Source organism: Exophiala dermatitidis, assembly GCF_000230625.1.
Source record: "Exophiala dermatitidis NIH/UT8656 unplaced genomic scaffold supercont1.2, whole genome shotgun sequence".
In the NCBI taxonomy this organism is placed as follows: Eukaryota; Fungi; Ascomycota; class Eurotiomycetes; order Chaetothyriales; family Herpotrichiellaceae; genus Exophiala; species Exophiala dermatitidis.
The window spans coordinates 901609-916815 of NW_008751647.1; the positions used below are offsets into that span (position 1 = coordinate 901609).

The 15207-nt window shown below is 52.4% G+C and overlaps 5 protein-coding genes across 5 annotated transcripts; all 5 read left to right on the top strand.

The window, feature by feature from the left end:
* Positions 1–2456: 2456 nt before the first annotated feature.
* On the top strand, positions 2457–2937 carry HMPREF1120_01828 (non-histone chromosomal protein 6; the record flags this gene model as incomplete). The annotated part of the gene is made up of 4 exons (XM_009155853.1): positions 2457–2514; positions 2576–2671; positions 2727–2848; positions 2905–2937. 4 exons carry the CDS (start codon positions 2457–2459, stop codon positions 2935–2937), a joined length of 309 nt encoding a protein of 102 aa, XP_009154101.1.
* A 1527-nt stretch (positions 2938–4464) lies between these two features.
* HMPREF1120_01829 (uncharacterized protein) lies at positions 4465–6465 on the top strand (the record flags this gene model as incomplete). The annotated part of the gene is made up of 9 exons (XM_009155854.1): positions 4465–4877; positions 4937–5080; positions 5163–5390; positions 5443–5517; positions 5563–5786; positions 5837–5954; positions 6005–6109; positions 6159–6337; positions 6398–6465. The coding sequence occupies 9 exons, from the start codon at positions 4465–4467 to the stop codon at positions 6463–6465; spliced, it is 1554 nt and encodes a 517-aa protein (XP_009154102.1).
* Positions 6466–7152: 687 nt separating this feature from the next.
* On the top strand, positions 7153–8895 carry HMPREF1120_01830 (uncharacterized protein; the record flags this gene model as incomplete). The annotated part of the gene is made up of 3 exons (XM_009155855.1): positions 7153–7369; positions 7433–7652; positions 7719–8895. The coding sequence occupies 3 exons, from the start codon at positions 7153–7155 to the stop codon at positions 8893–8895; spliced, it is 1614 nt and encodes a 537-aa protein (XP_009154103.1).
* Positions 8896–9560: 665 nt separating this feature from the next.
* Positions 9561–11724, top strand: HMPREF1120_01831 (endo-1,3(4)-beta-glucanase; the record flags this gene model as incomplete). Its single annotated transcript, XM_009155856.1, has 8 exons — positions 9561–9719; positions 9767–9795; positions 9850–10067; positions 10115–10208; positions 10256–10340; positions 10383–10774; positions 10822–11432; positions 11591–11724. 8 exons carry the CDS (start codon positions 9561–9563, stop codon positions 11722–11724), a joined length of 1722 nt encoding a protein of 573 aa, XP_009154104.1.
* Positions 11725–11914: 190 nt separating this feature from the next.
* Positions 11915–12496, top strand: HMPREF1120_01832 (uncharacterized protein; the record flags this gene model as incomplete). The annotated part of the gene is made up of 1 exon (XM_009155857.1): positions 11915–12496. One exon carries the CDS (start codon positions 11915–11917, stop codon positions 12494–12496), a length of 582 nt encoding a protein of 193 aa, XP_009154105.1.
* Positions 12497–15207: the final 2711 nt, after the last annotated feature.

Sequence of the window (15207 nt, forward strand, 5' to 3'; positions counted from 1 at the left end):
GCAAACAACATGAACAGCAACACTACGGGAGATATCTCTTCCACAAGTTTGTCACGCCCTGCGTCGCAATCAACGCTGAGACGAAACGTTGTCGGGCAGACACCGACAGCGAGGCCCGCCCGACAGGTGGGATCCTCGAGTGTGTCTTCCCCATCTCCCTCGAAGCCCAGAGCTTGGGATAAGCTGTTTAGCATGGAGTACCGGTCTTAGTTTACAAGAAGAAGCTCGCAGCGGCTGTACGAGACATAGGGCCTGTCGTTTCTTACTCTAGCTAGCAGACAATGCAGGCACTGTGTGTTTCTCTAACCGTGAACTATCGGACATGAACTTGAACAACATGATAGGCAATCCTTCCATCTGCGTATATGTCCCGAACGTCCTATTGTACCTAGGTACTAGTAATAGGTAGTAGTAGCGGTGACCACCGGAAGGTTATTCGGCCGAGCAGGAAAACGAGTAGGGCACGTGATCTTGGGTGACGTTTCAACTTGAAGTTCGTGTTTGAAGTGCCGGTGCATTGGCCCGAGGAACCTCATTCCAAATCAAGTTGCCAGTGCAGAGTGCCATCAGGCCCATGGGCGAGCTCAACGTAGCAACCTACCACTAGGAATGTCATCACACGAAGCATGTTGATAATTAGAGCTGGATCAAAACACGGTATTCATGCTCGATCACGTGATGCGCCTGGATGCCGTGCCGAAACGCGCCCGTCCTGCAAGTCATCAAGCGATAGCGAAATGGCTGCTGCTACAGGAGAAAGTAAAATGTTGAAGTGCAGCTGAAGTGCAGGCGGAACAGGTTCAAGTTACTATTATGTGAGGATGATGTAAGATGGATTGAGAGCAAAGGAGTTTGCTGAACAGAATGACGCGAGGGTGGAAAGTTAAGGAGATCAGATTGCGTGTTTGACGATCTACTAGTGGGTGGTTGGGTCAAAGGGAGGTAGGAGAGGAAGGGAAGAGAAGCGAAGGAAGTGAGGGAGGAAGAGCACGGAGAAGGAGAGGGAGGAGCAGCACAGAGCAAGGACGAGGGGAGGATGAGGTTGATGATGATGGCATGTTGCTCTACCGCCAGTAGCAGTTGGCGGTTGATGGAGATAGGGGATGATTTGATCGTGGTACAGTTTTGCCCGCCTACTAATGATTTGGGCGTTGTCATTTGTTCACGTTAGGGATCAGGATTGTTATTGTTTGACTGATCTGGCGTGGCATTTGGCTGCCGGCGGGCGCCTGTGAGTGCTGCGCGCGCTGTGAGTGGCCCTGCGCCCGGAGCGAGGGAGCAAAGCTGACTTGCGATCAGTGATCGGGGGGTTTGCTCGCTGCCTCGCACTGCCAGTTGCCAGGAGTGTACCTAGGTAGCTACGGCCACACTGGGCACCAGCTGCCGGCCCAGGCCCGCACTGGCAAGTAGTGACTGACCGACTGACGGACTCGCGTACGAGTAACAATACACCTCAATGGGGGTGATAGCAGTAGTAGCAGTACTAGTAGTGGCTGTCGTGCCAGTGATGGCAGCCGTAGCACCAAGGGAGGTGCCTAGGAGGGCAATAGCAGCAGCGGTAGTTGACTCCCTGTCACTGGCAGGCAATAACAATACCGGGTAACGATCAGTCACTGCGGTCAGTCACTGGGCAATCAGTCAGCTAGTAGCAGTAGCCAGCCCGCCAGCCAGTGGTCGGTCAGGCTCCTCCCACTCCCGCTCGCAGTGGCACTGGCACTCTGCCACTCTCCCTCCCTCTCCTACTACTACTACTACTCCTACTACTCCTCCTACTACTACTGCTGCTCTCTCACAGTACTGCTTCCTCTGCGCTGTACTCACCCATTTCGCTGTGCACGCATTCTACGCCCACTGTTCCTACACATACGCCATTTGGTAAGTACACGCCTTTCTTCTCTACCATCTACCACCTCGTCGCCCAACTTTTTTCTCTGTTGTCGCTCATTGATTCCTCGCAAAATCCCCGTTCAAAATGCCCTTCTCGTCATCATCCGACCCTATTTGCCCTCTCCCGCAACCTCACCGTCGCCGTCGCAGCGGCCGCCGCCATGGTCGCCGCATCATCACAGGCTAATAGCCACAACCACAATTCGCATCGCGCAATTCTCTTCTTGGACGCGTTTTCGCATCGTTGGTCCGTCTAGCTCCCTTATGGATGCGCTTGGTCATGAGCAAACACGCGTTTGGAGCGCGATTGCGCCCTTACCAAACAACACTGCACGCAATCACCTGCGCAACCTTTTACCTGCGAGCGACTCCCATGCATTGAGATGCCCTGCATTGGTTTCGCAGGACCATTGTCGCCAAATTTCATTGCTTGCGCTGCCACTGCTTTGTCACACTTTCAACCTCACCTGCTTCCGCAAAGTCCTACATATACCTGCAATATACTGACGCGTTTCTTTTCTAGAACACCTGCCTCTCTCCAAAGTTCAGAACCCTTTACGAACAACACAATGCCTAAAGCCAGCAAATCCTCCAAGACCAAGGGTCGCGGTGAGAAGAAGAAGAAGGGTCAGTACACACACTCAAGTCCACATTGCAGGATCGCTCGAGCAGAACTGACGACTCTCAGACCCCAACGCGCCCAAGCGAGGACTCTCCGCATACATGTTCTTCGCCAACGAACAGCGCGAATCGGTCCGTGAAGAAAACCCAGGCATCAGCTTCGGTAGGCCCATTCGTCCCACTACGTGCTCACCCGCGCATACTCATAGCCTGTACAGGTCAAGTCGGCAAGGTCTTAGGTGACCGATGGAAGGCGCTCAATGAAAAGCAGCGTGAGCCATACGAGAAGAAGGCCCAAGCCGACAAGAAGCGGTATGAAGATGAAAAGGCCAAGTATCAAGTGAGTTCAACCAACCCACTCTAAGGAGTTAGAACGTTTATCTGACGCACGACCAGGCCGGCGGTGATGCTTCTGATGACGACGAATGATTGATGCGACACATGGTTAATACACGTTGACATGGTCGCCTTTCATTCTCCTATTTTGTCGTTATGCTTTCACTAGGCAATGACTGGCTGGGAGGGCGTGGGTTTTTGGAGTCGGCTGCGGAACGGTCGGTATGCTTCATTTGCAGCATATTACGCGAAATGCATCGAGCGTGTAAGACATGGCCGGGGGAGACACACAAGACACGCCTGTGTCACGGCGAACGATCGAGCTGCAACCTCATGTGTTGAGCATACCGGGGGGTACTTGCTGTATACTAGCTCATTATGCAATGCAATATCAAGTACACCTTGGCTTGTGACCGACCTTTACTAGTAGGAGTCTGCTCGGGTGTTTCTAAGATAAGATCTCGGCGCGCGGACGACATGGAACGCGTCGAGCACTGACGCGCGTGTCGACCGTGTTGCCGGGAGTTGAAGCTCTACAACATCCACATAGTACTAGAAGCACCGTTCCCCTTCAACTTTGATCATACAGTAGATCTTCACACGCCGTCCGCCCTCATCGAATGTCCTTCTTTCAGATTGCTGGGGGCGCAGGAATCTCGGCTGGGCTATGTACACATTGAATCCGAACTCAGTCTGCTGTGGCCGACCTGGGCACCTTGACTTCGCGCTTTTGGCCCCTTCTACGTATGACTCGCGCCTTGGCCTTCCCCCCGGGAGCAAACGCAATGCCCAGCGGCTGCTCTTTCAGCCTCCTTTGAGTTATACATATCAGGAGCCGTACAGCTTTCTCTTCTCCAAACCAAAATACAGGACAATGATCGAGCGACCATTTCAACTACCTGTCAATGACCCTGTTGTAAGCCACCATCACACGCCCAAACACCCAGCAACAGAGGAGAGAAAGACTTCCGACGACGGCCCTCTAATGGTCGAAATCGAAGCAAGGTAAGACAGTATTCTCCTCCATGAACCTGGTTCCGTTGCATCTTTTCAAGATGTAAGCACACGTCGTACTGCGTGACAGGCATCGCTTGTCTCCAACTTGAACGCGATGCAAGCTAGTCCTGCGCATGCCTAGACCCTAGGTGACAACGCCTACAGGTATGCCGCTTGTCTCTATGGGGCGGTACTACTGTTCGCCAAAAGGACGTGAAAGGCCCCGGGAACACCCCGGGTTCACCAACCTCGAACGGCAAAAAAGGAAAAATGTCCAACTGGCCCTTCGACACTGACAGAGCATTACGGGAACCACCTCAGAGCTTATGCTGCAGTGCGTCTGTCAATGACCGGGTGCGACAAATGGGCGTGTGCCATGCCTCAGTGGATCATGCAGCAGCGCCGTTGACCATCGGTTTCGCCTGCTGTCCGCTTGACACGTCAACGACCTGCATATGGTTGGTCTCCACGTATTACGAGCGTTCCAACGCCGCCCGGACGGTTCTGGAGAGTGTGCCGACCTGGAAAAGAGGTCGAGGTTCAGACTCATCATGGACTTAGTCGGAATCTGATTTTGCGCTCTGTCTTTGTCTCTTCATTGTTGCCCATCGTCGTTTACCATGCATGGAGCTACTACTTCGCGAGGAGGCTCGCCGAGCCCTGGAGATTGCGGACATCCTCAGCATCATTAGAAACTACGACCCGGACCAGGAGCGAGAAATCACCCTGGCGATCACCTGGCTGAACAATCTCAGCTGGGAACTCCGAGGTCTCGATGTCCAGATTGAAGCTGCGAGAGGGGTCATAAGCCGGTCGGTTGCCGACGACCTGGAACTGGTGCAGACCAGCGTGGCCTTCACTCTCGGGGACGTTTGGACAATCCTGGGCAAGATCCCTCTCAATCCCACCAGAGCGGCTTACCAAGATGCGTGGAGGGAGATCAGTCGGTATTGCCTCGACATGGGCAAACAGGCCCTCCATATGCGATTGGAAACGTATCAACTCTTTCTCAGCGCACTTTCTAGGATGGTGAGAAGGTAGGTCGAACCTGTGTTCGCGCGGGAGTTGGACTGGCACTCAAACTATTGTCGGACAGCAAGTCTTCCAGTCGGACCCGGATGCAAGACCTACGTGAAGAGATCTACGATTTACAAACTTTACAGCGCGACAACAGGCGGTTGATCTCGGCCACAGAGGCTCTTTCCAACCTTTCCATGGCAACACTTCAACCGCCAGGCGGGTACCAAACTACATAGAAGGTTGACCTGGTGCACTGACGGGACGGCAGTTATGAGACAACCTCCTTCTCACGAACGTGTCAGGCCTGCGCCATTGCAAACTCAACGGCCCATGTCTCCTACTTCCTCCCAAGAAAACTATGAGACTCTTCACCAACCAGCAGCTCCCAGCCCGCCGGGTGTTTCTTCTCCCGCCACCACCGCCGGTTCCATTCTCAGTTCCACAGCGAGTGCAGAGCCTGGAACACCCCATTGGGCTGCCACCATATTTGATAACCTTCCATTCACCCCTTTTGATGATGATCCTCGGCCGTGAGTTCTTTTTTGCATTCTCTGTGTCTCTGACACTGACGAACTTGATCAGCTCGTGCTGCTTTGGAGACAGTGCTGGCCGAGGCCGCAGCTTCCCGGACTTGGAGTTTGAAAGAATCTTCAAGATGTGAGACAATGAACTCATGCAATTCCAATCATTGACGTGAAACAGTAAATTTCCTGGCGGTCTTCGGGTGAAACTGTACTGTAGAGCTCGCGACCATCAGTGCAAGATTGTGTGCGAGTGGTCGGAAAGCAAAAAAGAGCCTCGGCGATCCTGTTGGGCTCTGACTGATTTGCACATACGACGATCTGGACCTTTCCTATACCTCTGTCGTCCTACCGTGGTGGCCACCAGTACATGCTGGGCCAGTCTCAAGTGCACTTCATACGAATGTAAGGATTTGCGTCGGCTTGGGCACATACATTTCGCTGACGCCTGCTAGGGCTAGTGGTGTTCCACTGTACCTTTTTGTCATTGCGATCTCACGATGGTGCTAAACACGTTAGCAATACCTTGGTCTTGGATCATGTTCTCAAGGGGGAGATGACAGAGTTTAGCGGGTACGGAAGGATGGTTCTCTGGCATGGACATGGCATGCTGACTCGTCCAGAGCAATTCGGGATAGCGGGTACAGACATGCCTTGCGAGTGTATCGAGACAAGAGCACTGACGCCGTTCGGCTCGAGGCATCGATTCTTGATGGAGACATGCGGCAGTGAGTAGATATCAAGTCGAGGGGCGCGCGATGTTGACACCTTCAGCAGCACCCCTATTTGGACGGCTTTCATCACTCACAACATCACATCTCCTACTTGGCTTCGCTGGCTGAAGAATAGCTCAACTGTCTATCTGGCCGAACTGCAACGGCGAGTCTTTTCGTCGCAGTATACGCCCCATGTCGCCGCCAGCGGGGAGCACTTTCTTGATTTTGAATTGACGCAAGGTATGGACAAGCACGGCGATTGCGCGTACAGTTAACCCTGATTGACCCTGACTTGGACAGACGCAGCGGGTTTTGTAGAAACTATCGAGGAGATTGGCGCCGAATACCGCCGCATGAAGGCGAAGTAATGCATGGCAGCGCTTTACGACCTCACGACCTTGACGACTGACGACCGACGACCGACGACCGGCGACCCAGGGGTGGCTAAAATTGTTGTTGTTTCCCGTTTTTCTTATATACCAAGGCGAGGCTAAATGCTTGTTATCCTGTGTTATTGCTTGTTGGCCTGAGAACACGACGTGATGACCTGTTCGCCCTGAAGTACGCGTTCTATGCAGATGACAGACCGTCGGGGTGGTGGTCATACATTTGAGGAACCTCTGTGGTAGAATAGGAGATGGCAGCCCTCCGAGCAAAAGGCTGCCGAGTTGCTACAGCGATTTATTCTGGCGGCTTGCTACAGTCTCCTCTGTCTAATCTGAAATTGGCCAGACATGTATACTGCTACAATAGAAGTGACGATTCTTTCGCAGTCTCTCGTCGGTCTTAATGCCGTGTTTGCCGAAAACTCCCCAATTGCGTGCGCGTTGGGGGAGATGAGCGGAAACCCCCCGGACGGAGATAAGCAGATCCAAGATTCATCTTCGGGGTCATCTTGTGGACAACGACAGCGGCATTGAACCCTTTTTTTGTACGAAGCCTCCAGCCGTGTTTTCTGGGTTTATATTCCGTACCATTCTCCCGCCTCAGGCAATGGCCGGCCGCTCGTCTGTGTTGTTGTGTGCTGGTGAGGGTAAGATCTGGGCTGCTCCGTCATGTCGCAGTCATCTGAACCGCCGTCGACGGTGACCAACAACCAAGACGAGATCTCGAAGACGGCAGCGGGCGAACCCGTCTTGCAGAATGGATTGCCGACGACCAAACGAGGCCTTGTGCAGGCGGCGCATGATTGCTTGACATATGTGCCCCCGCGATGTCGCTACGACCCGGACAAACCATTCGAATTCTCGATGGGACTGAATTTGCTGTTTGGTAGGCCACGAACGGAGACCCTCAACGATTAAGAGGCCAACGGTGCTGATACCAGTGGTGTAGCGTTTGCAGGGTGTTTCACGGTTGCCAATCTCTACTACAACCATCCCATCCTCAACCTCCTCGCCGACGATTTCCACGTTACTGACGAAGAGGCCTCGTACATCCCCACCCTCGCGCAGGCCGGATACGCAGGAGGCTTGTTGTTCTTATGTCCGTTGGGGGATTTGGTCAAGAGGAGGCCATTCGTGCTGTGGCTCGTCTGGTTCACCGCGACACTATGGTACGTCCTGAATTGAGCCCTGGAGTGGCAGAAATACATATACATCTAGCTAACAGGATGAGCCAGGATCGGCCTCTGTGTGACCAAGTCGTTCGCTGCCTTCGGAGCCATATCCTTTGTCACCAGTGTCACCACGGTCACACCGCAACTGATGTTACCTCTGGTAGGTGACATGGCACCACCGCACCGTCGATCAACGTCGCTCTCTATTGTGGTGTCGGGCATGTTATTGGGAATGCTCATGGCTCGACTGCTGTCTGGTGTGGTGGCCCAATTCATCGGATGGCGATATATCTACTGGATCTCGTTCGGATTGCAATATCTCATCCTGATCCTGCTTTACTTTTTCATGCCAGACTACCCATCTACAAACCCAGGCGTGAATATCTGGAAGAAATACCCGTTTCTGCTCTGGGACATATTAAAGCTGGCGGCGGAACATCCGGTCCTTGTGCAAGCGTGTCTCGTGGGACTGTTGACCTCGACCATATTCACGAGTTTCTGGACCACCTTGACTTTCCTCCTGGCTGGGTCACCTTACCACTACAGCTCCCTTGTGATTGGGTTGTTCGCCCTCATCGGCATTGGAAGCATGACTTGGGGCCCCATCTTTGCCAGGACCGTCATGGAGAAGCATCAACCTCTGTTTTCGGTCATCATAGGTGAGTTGGTATGTCTGGTCGGAGTCGTCATCGGAACGTATACCGGGAAATTCACTGTTGTCGGCCCCATCCTGCAAGCTGTCGGTATAGATATCGGCCTGCAGACGAGTCAGATTGCCAACCGTACCGCGATTTATGGAGTCGCTCCCAAGGCGAGAAACCGTGTCAACACCGCTTATATGGTCAGCGTGTTTGTTGGGCAGCTCATTGGGACGGCGGTGGGAAATCATCTTTACGCCAATGGTGGCTGGGTCTCCTCGGGGTCCGCTAGTGTTGGATTCGTCTGCGGGGCGCTGTTGGTTTGCTTTGTGAGAGGACCTCATGAGCGAGGCTGGGTTGGCTGGCGAGGAGGGTACAATATGCGCAAGGGTGTACCGCAGAAGCCACAGTCTCAGACCGTCGAAAGAAATCAAGAGTTTGGTAAGGATGAGGGACGACCTCAGCCGTTTGCCCCATCTAGCCCGGAAGAGAAGAAGGAAGATGCCGTACCCATACAGCAGTCGATACACGTTGCTGAGGATCCCGACTCACCGGAGCGCACTTCGAGCGAGAAGGTGTCGTCTGAACCGGAGAAAGTGTGATCTGCGAAATGCGCCGGTAGGGACTCCAACCTCTCCCTCACCGCAGGACTAGTGCTGGTCTGGGTCCTTTGTCTTTCACGCGCGTACGGATCATGGAATGGACGCCCAGGACTAGTCCTACGACGCCGGCTCTGCGAGATTAGCTTGAGGAGCACCTTCATCCCGAAGGCTTCTCCAGCTTGGCAAGTCCTGAGCTAACTTCGGCCTCTCGATGTGCACAAGTACACCTTCCCGAATGTTGAGCAGTTCGCCGCGGAGGCTGCGTCGAGCGAATGCGACCTGATCTCAATGCGCGTTGATACACCATGGATCACCTCACGAGGCCTGTTGTTGACAACTGACCGGTTGACACCTGGCCCACGTGACCCAGTCAGTTGGGCAGTCCCAGGTCAGCTGTCGTCCATTGTGTCTGTGGTTGAGAAAAAGATCCAGGCCAGTGTGGATTGGCAAAGGGATATTGTGAGGGCTTCTCTCAGATCTACATAGCGAACCGGAACGATGTGCCCCTTCTCCATTGTGTTGTGACCGGGTCCCGCGCACATTCCTTGCTGTCCTCGCGTTGGAATTTCAACTTCTGCCCTACCCATCCGAGTCTTCAAGATGGCCGTCGCTCCAACATTGAAACATCTCTTCTATGAGCTTCGATTTTTAACTTGTCGCCGATCATGGCGGTCCGTTCCTTTCTAACAAACCATGTCAGTGTTTATATTCTGTTCGTATCCTTTTACTATTTCAATCGTGTCGTTTGCCAGACTAGCTCTATTTATCAACTGGACTCCGAATACTCGGGCAACAACTTCTTTGATGGATGGGATTTTTACACGGTCAGTGTCGCGTTCGTTGAGGAACGTACAGTTGCTCATTGGTACAGGGGGGCGATCCCACCGGTGGATTTGTTACGTGAGTATATATCTTAACTCATGTACATTTTGTCACGACTGACCACTGCGACAGATATTACAGCCGCTCTTCAGCCCAAGGGGCTGGCATGATCAACTCCAGTGATACCTCGCCTGTTTATATCGGGACAGACTACACAAGTACCATCGGTTCGACGGACGCAGCGGGCAGACCCAGTGTTAGGATCTCCACACAGCGATCATGGACCCACGGTTTATTCATAGGAGATTTCAATCATGCTCCTGGAGGGATCTGCGGAACTTGGCCTGCCTGTATGAACAAATCCTAGGGAAAGTGAGGCTTGAACTGACCATGGCAGTTTGGACACTGGGGCCGAATTGGCCTAACAACGGAGAAATTGATATCATGGAAGGTGTTAATCTTCTCACGCACAATGGGATGACACTTCACGCGTATGTTTGTGGAATCTGCAGGTTGAGAACTGCTGCTGATCGGCTAGATCTCCCAATTGCTCGATTGCAGGCGACAGCAGGACTATGACGGGACAGTTACAGACGACCAATTGTGCCTACTATGTGAGTATTGTGCTCCAGCTACTGTGTTTTGTCGACAGCTGACCTTGGTAGCCCGGCTACAACGTAGGCTGTGGAATCAGTGACAATCGACCGGCCAGTTTCGGCGCTGGCTTCAATGCCGTTGGAGGTGGCATTTATGCGATGCAGTGGACGTCGGACTACATCCGGGTCTGGTTCTTCCAACGGAATTCTATCCCGTCCGATATATTAAGCAGAACTCCCAATCCCGCGAACTGGGGTCTTCCAGCCGCCAACATGCAAGGTTCTTGTGTTATCGACGACCATTTTCAGGCGCACAAGATTGTTTTGGACAATACGTTCTGTGGAGAGTATGCCGGACAGGCAAGTGTGTGGAATTCAACTACAGGCTCCTGTGCGACGTCCACCGGCTACTCTACTTGCAAGCAATATGTTGCTTCTGAACCGGGGGCTTTTCAAGCATCGTATGTCATAAATTATGCTCCTTTGGTTTGCTGCTGACATCGACCAGATACTGGAGTATCAATTCAATTCGGGTATACCAGCTTGTCGACCCTACTCCCAATGCCAGCACAACGGCGACACCCTACATAGCAAGCGATCAGCCGACAAGATCCAGCATCTCGACAAGCAGTGTCCCTACGTCCGCACCAACAACCTCGCTTTGTCCAACCTACAATTTCACCGTGGTCCAAACCGCAGGGTTGAAGTATGAGATTGAATGCGGCGTGAACCCAGCCGGATCCAATATCGGTGCTCCTTACCGTGGGTTTGCGGTGAATTCGTTTGAAGACTGCGTGGCAGGTTGCAGCTACTGGAACAATAACATCACGGCCAACAGCTGCGGCGGTGTTACGTATCAGATGAGCAACAAGGCGTGCTACTGGAAGAGCAGCATTTCAAGCAACCCGATTGACGCACGGTTCAATGGTGCTCGGTTGATATACTATGCTTATCCTCAAATCACCGACAATCCCAACATGACCGTCTCAAGCACGAGTACGACGTCGTATGTGGCCACGACCGTGACGCCGCAGACCTATGTCAACCCCTCCGCGTCGTCGACTACATCATTTGTCCTGATCACGGGTACTCCGGCGTATTCCAACACGGATGGAGTTGGTATGGGTGGAGGTCAAACTAGTACGGACACCAGCTCCAGCTCAACGACAGACTCTACCACCACGACGAGTTCGAGTCGAAGTCGGTCTCGGACTAGCTCGTCCACCTCTACCAGTTCGTCAAGTACGATGTCGACGGCGACCACATCGTTGTCTCAGACGTCGTCTGCTTCGAGTTCATCTTCTGTCTCTGCTTCGCCTACGAGTACTTCTTCATCGTCATCAACCTTGTCCACATCTTCAGCGCGGAGCAGCTCAGGATCAACACGGTCGCCGTCCACCTCAACAACTAGTACAAGTCGACAGCCTTCGTCCACAACAAGCCAGTCCACAACCCAGGTAGTCTCAACTACAGCCAGTAGCTCGTCGAGTTCCACAGGCACTTCAACGTCTACCACCACAATGCAGTCTTCATCCACATCTCTTGGTACAACCACGCCATCACCAAGCCAGTCCCAGACACAGCACTCACAAACGTCAAGTATGCCCACACACAGCTCAGTGCAGACGAGTACTGTATCCACAAGTCATTCCCTGTCGCCAACATCGGCCCAGACTTCGAGCGTGTCGACATCTCCAGCACACTCGCCCAGCACTACAACATCCGCTCCTGATCAGCACTCTCCGACCACTACAGCGTCCGCGACGACAGTTCAATCGACCACAACCACGAGCACTGGCTCTCTAGTAGCCAGGAGTGATACCAGCACAAGTACGAGCACATCCACATCCACATCTGCGCCTACGACTACAACTACATCTGTTCAGACATCCTCGCCTCCACCTCCGTCAACCACTTCAGTCTCATCTTCCCTCGAAACATTCACGACGACCACTACAACAGTGCAAAATTCGATCCCGATAACGTCGTCCACATCTCAATCCTCTTCGCTTCCCGGCCCCTCGGAAGTGGCCTCGTTTAAATATGCCGGCTGTTTCGGTCCACGACCTGGCTCGCGGTTTGCCGATTCGTTCTTGCTCGTCGATACCTCGGAGACCATGTCTGTCGAACAGTGTGTCTCGGATTGCTCGAGGCAGCGTTATGCCGGAATATTTGATTTGTAAGTACTATTTTTGTCTTTGTCATCTTCGCTTTGGCTACTCTTGCTTGTTTGGCCTTCAGCCCTGAGCTGGATGCTGTGCCTTTTACCAATGAGGGGAGCCTCTTTGTATCTTCCCTCGATCCGCAGCAGGAAAACTACGTGCGATGGTTATATCAAAGAAAGCCCTTCAAGAGGGTCGACTTTGCTCTCTTGCCTCCCTTGAACCCCCAAGTTGCCGTCAAACTCTCTCCCAAAAAACACCCCTTGCGACCCACAGATGGTACTAACCATCGTCCTCTTCTCACAGGCAATGTTTCTGCTCCAACTTTTCTCCCGACTTGGGTTCTTCTGAATCTGATGATTATATCAAATACCCCGACTCAGCATGCAACGCCCCTTGTCCCGGAAATCCGAGCCAGAAATGCGGCGGCGTCGCCCGTCTTTCCTCCCTGTTGCGCGCGAAACGACAAATCTCAAGTGATGACCCCGATGAAATCATCTTGATCACACTGTATAATAATACTATACCGATTGATGTTGGTGTTTCGAGTTCGAGCACGACCACGAGCATGACGACGACAATAACTACCGGAAGTAGTACTTCAAGTGGCACCGGCAGTGGCAGTGGTATTTTGATATCGTCGTCGTCAACATCGTCACAAACAACAGCGACAACGACAACATCAACACCGACGGCAACAAATGATCCTGTGCAGACATCTCCTATTACAAGTCCAACAATCACATTCCACCCAACCACAATTTCAACAACCTACACCACCATCTGCGCCCTACACTCTGTGACATGTCCAATCAGAACAGCGACCTGTTTGACAACTACTGTGACAATGATGCATTGCGGATGTACGGACATGCCGGAGGCGGAGGTCCCGATGACCATGACTACGGTGGTACTACCGTGTCCCTCTACATCTCCCGTTAGTGGTGGTGGTGATGACAATGGTGGTGATAGTTCGCCAGACCAGGACAACGCGAGTATAACGACTACGACAACATTGACAATCCCATGTGAATCAGCAATATCAACGCTCCAAAGTCAAGTTGATTTTTGGTCTGCGACAGCCACTGCTGCGGTGCCTGGTGATGAAGGTATTCCTCACGCCCCCTTCTCGGCATATACCTTTCCAATTCCGTGGTCAATGGTATCCGCTGCACATGTGACACCTGCACAGACAGCTGCACCTGTATCAACTGGCGTAACTGCGCAGAACAACGAACAACAACCAGAGAAAGGTGCAGGAGCAGGAGCAGGAGAAGAATCCCAAGGCGTGGGAGAAGTGTTTGCAACCAGCACAATCACAATAACATTGGCGCCCGTACCTGCGAAATTCACGTTTAATGTGTCGTTGCCGTTGCCGTCGGTCTCGGCCCCGAGACTGAACAACACCATGAATGTGGGTGGTAATAAGGGACCAGTACCGGTACCACCGTCCAATACGGCATCGTTGGGAGCTGGTGGTGGACAACTAACTCTGCCGACGCAGACGGGAATGAGAAGTGGTGCCGTTCGATCGTCAGGTACATTGGCATTTGGATCTGGATCTGTTGTGTCATCTCTTTTCAACTTGGTTTTGGCTTGGGGTTTGGGTTCACTCGTCCTCCTTCTCCTTCTGGGATTCTAGTGGTCGCCCGTGCGCGTGCGTGTGCGTCTGCATGTGGACTATTTATTAGGTGGCTGGCTACAATGGTTCAGGTTTCATGTTTCACGCTTGAGGTTGCAGATCGGGGGCCATTTTCGGATTTGGCATGGTGGATATATGGAGTGATATGGCTATGATATAATATGTTTCATCTCTTGTCACGTCGAGTTACGGAACGAGGAAATGTCATTGATCACGTAAAATCACTGTAATTAAAAACCGTCTGGTCTGCCTGTTCCATTTATTGTTTTGTTCTATCTGAGTCATGCATGCATGCGTGCATACCTTAAAGATAGGTAAGATTATCTGGCCGTGCCGGGGCCTATTATCCTGGAGGATGCCTTTCCAAGCCATGCTATGAGGTCGTTACTAGTACTGGTCCTACTACCCCTGCTGCTACTACTACTGCTACTGCCGCAGACCACGAAGCTAGAATAGAACCCTCCCAGACAGGAAACAAATGAATTCGCTCGTTCGCTCCACGTTTTGCAAAACAATACTCAAGAAGTAGTCTGAGTTTATTCTCCTTGTCTCCTTCTCGATGGGACCGGCAGATGGTTAAGTAGGCTCCACCCTTCGTCCGCATAATCCAACCCTGTGCGCAGCTCCCTTGATGGTCACTGCTGGTTGAGGATGTTGGTTCCTTCCTGGCAGGAATATGTTCTGGAGCAACCACTCACCACTTCAATCACCACTTCAAGCGGCATTGGCATTTTAATAATCCAGCTTTCAGCAAGTGAAACAAGCAAAGCACATATCGGGGAAAGCCCACCCATCCAGGAAGGAGTATGCTGTCCGTTGACGCAGCGATTGCTCAGGTCGATAGTATCGAGGTCGAGAATGTGTACTTCGCAAAAAGCTAGGTCGGCCAGCGCCCTGTGAGATCAGAGCCTTGGGCTTTTTGATGTGCTCTTGATGTGTTGTGCTGTGATGAGAACTGAGAACTGCATCTGGTGGAGATCCATTTGAAAGAGAGCAAAAAGCTCGGTTGAAGAGTCAAGAAAGCCGAGCCTGGAACATGCATTTCGCGGTCATGACATTTGACATCGCAAACTGCGGAGCCAAGTGTTGG